The following is a 7,438-nucleotide window of genomic DNA, read 5'->3' as shown; positions in this document are numbered from 1 at the left end:
GAGAGGGCACAGGCCGGGCTGGGGGCCCCCCCTCCCCCCCCCCCCCAAGTGCACAAATTTTTGTGCACCGGGCCTCTAGTATATATATAACACACTCTATAGTTATTGCTTATTTTCCTGGCTGTCTTCCCTGCTAGAATGAAAGTTCTGTGAGAGCAATGACTTTGTATATTAGTCACCATTTTATCCCTGTGCCTACAAAAGTATCTGGCACCTATTGGAGGTTTAATATATATTTGTTGGATGAATGAATGAAGAGCACACACTGAGACCGACTCAAAGAATCTCACATCCAGGAATGATTATGTTAGAAGCCTTGCTGTAGGGTTAAGTCAAGCATTTCAGTGAGTATTCAGCAAAATTTTACCAGGCACTCCAAATGGTGCCACAATGACCTGAAAGGGCTCTAAAGGTCCCAAACATTTTAGTAATAAGGAAAAGAATTGCAAGTACAATTTTGAAGGAGAATATTCTGGGACATAACTAGACTTTCATATTTCATCCAGGTAATTTCTCTATAATTTTCTCTATTTAATTCATTGGCTTATTTAATCTTTTAGCAAATATTTAAAATATGCCTCTTAGAAACAAAGTGATTCATTAAGACCAGACTAGACCCTACCAACTGCATGGAGTATTAGGGAAGAACTCATGGAAGTTTATTCATGTCTTGTATTTTATTTGGCAAGAAAAAAAATGCTGTATGAAAACACAACTGTCTTCAATGAAGAGTGGCACCTATTATTATTATTATTATTTAACATTGAAGGACTCTGGAGAGTCCCTGTATCATTTATTTTATTTTATAAAAATATTTTTTATTGGTTTCAGAGAGGAAGGGAGAGGGAGAGAGAGATAGAACAAAGATGTCAAAGGCTTAAATTGAAGCTGTATGTTTTCTGGTGACATAACCTCCTCTGACCACTCAGGTCTTATATAGATTGTGTGTGGAGGGGATGGCAAGCCTTGTTGGAAACTGGGGGAGGGGCTAATTGTCCGGTCTAGTTTGATCCGGAACCAAAGCGCCCAGGCAGCATGGCAAGTCAATCTAACTGCAGGAGCTGAAGCTGAAGCTGAAGTTTGCCATCAAATCTGATCAAGAGAATGCTGGCCATCTGTGAATTTGCAGAAATCTTGGGGAAGGCTTTGGGCTTTTAAAGCACATGGAATTTGGGGTTCATCTTAACCCTCAATGTTTCAACATTTAACATTTTCTGTTTTCATTCCCAACATGCTCTTTGTTGGAAGGCCCTGCTCTTCTATCTCTGACAACTTAGGCATGTGAGTGTTCAATTCACCTTTTTAAAAAAATTTTTTTTAAATTGATTTCCGAGAGGAAGGGGGAGGGAGAGATAGATAGAAACATCAATGATGAGAAAGAATCACTGATCGGCTATTTCCTGCATACCCCACACTGGGGATTGAGCCCACAACCCAGGCATGGGCCCTGACTGGGAATCGAACCATGACCTCCTGGTTCATGGGTTGAGGCTCAACCACTGAGACACACCAGCTTGGCTCAACTCACCTTTTAAATTCTCACTCAAATATCAGTTTCTCTGTAAAACCTTTCCCAACAAAAATTAATCTTTCTTCTAAATATCCACAGAACCTGCATGCATGTCTTTTATAGTTTTTATTCATTTTTACTTGCTTTCTTGTAGTTTATAAACATATAGAATCTTATCTATGGATAGTAGTATATTCTTGCAGAAAGAAACAGCATCTTATTTACTTCTGTTGCCCATGATGACCTCTACATATTATGTGCTCAGTCATTTTATTTTTCCCTAATGACCAAATGCATGTGACTGTGGTAACCATGGTTCTGGATATTACATCTTAATATATATAATGCCATATCTTTTTGTTATTATACAGAATGTATTTCATATTATTCTTTCTAAATTGTACCTTCACCATCAGTGATTTAGACCTGCACTGGAAATGTTCATTGAAAAGGGGGAAATACTTAAGGAAAGATACTTAGGGAAAGATGTCAGTAATCAATCAAGTAATAGAGCCATGGAAGGAACTGAAAAAAGAACTAAAAAAGTTATCTCCATGAAGGTAGACAGGGAACACTTAAAAGTAGATAAATTATATGGTATAACCAAATGAACCTTCTTGCAGAATTATATTTATTCTGCCATTATTGATCACTGGGGAAGGAGATGAAATAAAGTTTCCAAATAGCCATTTACTTTACTTTTTCTATTAGTTCTTATCAGAATCAGATACATTAATCTTTAAGAGGCATTTTTATTGCTTCTGCAGGCTTTTATTCCTGGTTTAAATAAAGGATACTAGCTTAGGATCCCAGGGATGTTCATGCTTCCACACAAGCAAGACATTAATGTTTGTACCTAATTAATATTCAACAGGAAGCAAATGAAAGCACCTCACCTGCTTTGGCAAAACCTGTTCCATCAAAATATGTGCCTTTCTGAGCATTTGCAAAACATGTCCCAACGTGGAAGCTGGAGGTTGGCTGCTCCAGGTCCACAGGGGCCTCTGCCATGTGCAGGTTCCTGATGCAGCCATCGATGCTGTAGGTCACCTGTGAGTCAGGTCAGAAGAAACAAAATCAGGTTTTGCCTCTGCACAGAATGCAATCATTCGTGGGGTGTTCTAAGCATGTCATTATCAGCCATTTGCCTTAAAGGACCCCCAAACTGCCTGAATCTGCACTCTCACCCCAAGCTTCACATCATGAGCCTGGAATATGATCATTCTGATATTCTAAATTACTGCATAGAAGGATGGGCTCATATGGGTATCATAACTTTTAATTAGCCTATATTTTTACTAATAATTTTTCAACCTTACTATATACACATTTTGCTATAACATATATATGTTCAAATTCTGTTTGAAAAGATAATTAGGTTTGGTTCAGTGTTTCTTCCTTATGAAAACCTAATAAAAGCTGTGAACCCTTTCCTGAGAAAATGCACGTACACATAAAACTTGAAAGTCTGCACGAAACATCCAAAGTTTAGGGAATTAGAGAAATCAATCAATCATTCTCGGCTCCGTTACATTTCATGTGGTTTCAGGGATGCAATTTAATCGCCCTGGCCATGCTCACTTCAGAGGCTCTCATCTGACAGGCTTGGGTGGCATATCCAACCTCTATGAGAGGAAGGCAATGCCGACCATCCATAAGAGGAGCCAAATGCTGAGAATTACAACCATGACGAACCATGGTCTTTGATGAAGGACAGCTCTACGTTATCATGTGTTCTGACGTGAGCATAGAATGTATCACATTTGTATATAGTGTGTTCTCTAAAAACACGAATCTCCTGTGCTTCTTAAACGAATGCTTTCCGAAGCAAACAGGACACACATTCTAACAAAAACATTATGTTGTAAATATTGATTAACAAAATTGTTCAGGCTTTAAATTCTGAATCCCGTATTGGATAACTGTAATCTAAATACTGCATCTCTCAATGTTTTGAAACAATACTGTCAATACTATCTCTATCATCCTCTTTGTCCCATGCTTTCTATGTGCTCAGGACTCCTTCAAGCACGTTAAGTATATTACCTCACTCAACCTTTACAGCAACCTTGTTTTGGTATTATTATTATTATTATTATTATTATTATTATTCAATTTTACAAAAGAGGAAACTGTCAGTGAGCGATTAGGTAAACTGCTTAAGATCACACAGCCAATCAATAGTTAATTAGGCATTCGAACCGGAGGAGTCTGACTGCAGGAGCCACACTCTGTCCTGTGATATTGCCTCTCCCTAGCCCAATCTGTCTGGAAGACCTTCCGTCACTTCTCAGAAAAGATGATTTCCTGTCTAATTCTAAGTGGTCATTGGCCAATGGGACCGAATAATTAAAAACACATCCATGACTCAGCCAGATTATGTAGGCCACAAAGAAACAGATTAGTAGACACTTACGGGGCCGATTCTCCGGGTAGTGTAGTTGATGGGTAGCCCACCAACATACAACAGTCCCACCACATCCAGAATGTCAGCCTTCTTGGGACTGATGGTTCTGTTGGAGGCATCGTCTACATAAAGAATTCCTTCTTGCTTAATTCGAGTTATCTTAATCTACAACAAGAAGAGGAGCCATCAATGCCAATCATGGATACATTTCAAATATGCAGAGGGTAAGACATGAGCGCTTGAAGGGCATTCCTCAGGAACAGCAAAATAACTGAGTGTCTAGATGTGCTAAGCCCATCACTTAAGTGAAATTAAACCTATTTTATAGAATATCTCAAATTCTGATTTTCTTTCATTACTGCCTTCTGGGAAAGAGCACGAAATCTTCCTGGGTGAGCTTTAGATTGAAGACTCTTCCAGAGGCTGCCAAGTAAGCATGTTGTGAGGCGCCGGGTGGATTGAGAGCCCTGTCACGATTCCGTGAGCTGCAAGATCCATGTCTGTTTTTAAAAGTGCATTCGTTTGACTGAGCAAAGCCTGGTCTCCCCAGCACAATTTCAGATACGCTGCATCCCTCTGCCTAACAGGCCCTCCTCCCGAGGAACTGATGGGAGGGCAGAGCGTCCAGGCTGCACCGCTGTTTCTGCAGCAGCTGATGAGCGCCGTCAGGAGGAAGATGGAAAGCCGGCTGATGCTGAAACTGCAGCAGTGGAGTGAATTATCTTCTGGGATAGAGTGAGAAAGGGGTGTGAAGACCAGCTCCAGCATAAAAACCTTGAGTCTGAATTAAGAAAAATGTGCATGGAATCCTGTGAAAAGCTGGGGGTGGGAGGGAGGGGGGAGCAGGAGGGGCTAGAAGGGATCAATGGGGGAAAAGGGGGCATATGTACATATGTAATACTTTCAACAATAAAGATTTTAAAAAAGTGAATCTACATCAGGATGAGAAGAATTTAGGACCTCATTTTACACTTATTCTGGTTTGGGAAGTAATTAAAAAAACCCTTCAAAAATAAAATCCCGTCTTAATGTGGCTATTTATTGTATTTAAGCTTTCTTTTTTAATTCCAGGCTAATTGTGGTCCAACAATGTCTTTTTCTCAAGTGTTATATTTTATTATTTTATTAGCCAAAGATGAGACTATACCTCAAGGAAACTGCCTTTATACACACCAATATTTGCAAGTCATAAGCTCTCAAGCAAATATGAAGATTCCACTTTTTTATTTCCAAGATAACAAATTAGTTGACATTGCACTTTTATTACATATTTTTAGGTTCTTTGGCCTTTAAAAAATATTTTTATTGATTTCAGAGAGGAAGGGAGAAACAGAGGGGATAGAAATATCAATGATGAGAGAATCATTGATCAACTATCTCCTGCACGCCCCACACTGGGAATCCAGCCTGCAACCTGGGCATGTGTGCTGACTGGGAATTGAACCGTGACCACCGGTTTCATAGGTTGATGCTCAACCACTGAGCCACACCGGTAGGAAGGTTTTTTGGCTTTTGATATGATATGCTAATCATACAAAATGTTAAATGAGCATTTAACAAGTCCAAGTATGTCAACATATAAAATACACCATCTAATAACATTATACCCTAAAAATTAAACATTTTATTGCTCTACCTAGGGAAGCTTTACTTAATAGGCTATCACAGGTGCAGAAACAAACTCAGAGTTTTCATTTTAATCAGGCAGTATATTATCTACTTGTAGTCATGCCAAAGAGGTAAGCTGGCAAATGGGCCTTCTGTGCCCATAATAGTACCAGTTTCTGGGTGTAAGGCCAATGTTTTAAAAGTTGTTCCAAATGACTGTCAGTGGAAATGATACCCTGGAGCCCTTTAAACATGATACAACGGATTCCCAGACTCTGGGTTTTTACAGACCAGAATGGGGTGGAATAGGAGGGTAAGTCTTAAGGCTCATTTTAGTATTGCCAGCTTTTAAGTTTGCCAAGTATAATTTCATAAAAGAGAGGCCATTTTGCTGCCTTAAGAATAGAAAAATATAATCTCAAAATAAATATTATTCCTTTAACTGAATTCGTAGTGCTTTATGATTAACATGCTTCATTGCCCCAGGCTTCCCACTTCCAGCAGTGAGAAGGTCTTCAACTTCCTGGCCCTTGTCTGTGGGCAGATGTTGGGGAGGCTCAGCTGTATAGCAATGATGGGATCTCATAGCACCGTGAAGAGGCATGTGAGTGGTCAATACAAACCTACCCAGGTGGGATCACATTTCCAAGCTGGCAGTCGACTACAGCACTTGCTTTATTTTTAGCCTTGGCCGCATTCCAGGAGCACCGAGTCAGTGTTTGCACTGGCAAAATAGTACTGGCACCAGGGGAATGCCAAAGGCTGCCTGCAAGTACCCGCCTTGCAGGGCACTGCCAATATCCTGGGACTGTTACCTTATGCCACTGGCCATCATTGATTTTGGTGGGGATCATGGTGTTGGTGTCGCCACTTCCTAAGTCATAACTGAAGTAGGGAAATCCGTTTCTCAGCTGGACTGTAGCAAAATCGGCATGATTGATCCGGGCCATGTAGAAAAGCAAGCCTGATTCAGCCTCAGTGCGTACTTCAAATTCAATGGTAAGGCTGTGAGATAAAGGCATGCAAAGTCAAACAGAAGAATGAGAGCCTTCCTATTCTAAGACAGAGTGGCATCTGAGCATGAGTAAGCTTTCATTCAGGACAGTTAAACCTTTCCCGAGCTGAGGACTTTCCAGGTCTGCTGATTTCCTACACTGGCTCCTCAGGCACAGACAAATAGAATTCTATTCTCTACTGTACTCAGTGAATTTAAAACAAGATCACCTCATTTATTAATAAATGCAGTGGATTAAACCTGAGTAAATGCAAATACTCAGTGCTTCCATTTATTGCTTCTTGCTTTATATCTCAGAATAATACATACCGGTTTTTAACTTTGGTATCATCAAATGCAATTGCAATGTGACTGTTTTTCGAGAGCCCAAACTGCTTGCTCCCCATCAAAAGAGCTGGTTCTGATTCTACAACACAAGGACCCTGTAAAATACCAAGAGAGGAAGTGAGGAGATTATGGGCTCTGTTCTTCAAAAAAGTAATACTGCTAATCATTTCTTATATTTTAGTTTAATGTTGTCACATAATCTTTTTAAGTTCCTTAAGAATAAAAACAGCCTCTCATTCCTCTCTGTATTCTGCCTCATAGCAGGTACTTATTATTAAATGTTCGGCGAATGGGAATCCATTTTCTTATATTGCACCCTTGAATTGCCAAATAAAAATTCAATGATTAATTCATGTTTTCATTACCCTCTAAAGAAAAATATTGTTTATATTTCTGAGGAAACTGAAACTCCCTTTTCAATAATAAAGAGTTTTATTCTTAGAAGATCAAACAAGGAAAATGACAAGCTGGCCACAAATATGTGTCTGTTTGCCCCCCCCCCCCATATCTATCTCTCACATTACTTTTTCTTGAAAATTATCGGTCTACTAGGTTTCCATGAATTTAGACT

At 39.6% G+C, this 7,438-nt stretch overlaps 1 protein-coding gene across 4 annotated transcripts in view; it reads right to left on the bottom strand.

Annotated features, from left to right (window-relative positions):
* The window catches only part of LAMA2 (laminin, alpha 2), a 476,871-nt gene that overhangs the window by 7,863 nt on the left and 461,570 nt on the right, over positions 1–7,438 (bottom strand). For all 4 annotated transcript variants that reach the window (XM_014533789.1, XM_005858976.2, XM_014533790.1 and 1 more), the window contains 4 exons: positions 6,850–6,962; positions 6,341–6,530; positions 3,927–4,082; positions 2,407–2,560 (listed from right to left, as the gene is read on the bottom strand). In XM_014533789.1, coding sequence (XP_014389275.1) covers positions 2,407–2,560; positions 3,927–4,082; positions 6,341–6,530; positions 6,850–6,962 — 613 coding nt within the window. The remainder of the gene's footprint in view (positions 1–2,406; positions 2,561–3,926; positions 4,083–6,340; positions 6,531–6,849; positions 6,963–7,438) is intronic.

This window comes from Myotis brandtii, unplaced genomic scaffold, assembly GCF_000412655.1.
Source record: "Myotis brandtii unplaced genomic scaffold, ASM41265v1 scaffold123, whole genome shotgun sequence".
NCBI lineage: Eukaryota > Metazoa > Chordata > Mammalia > Chiroptera > Vespertilionidae > Myotis > Myotis brandtii.
The sequence above is the reverse complement of the archived record's forward strand: the minus strand, read 5'-3'. Positions and strand labels throughout refer to the sequence as shown.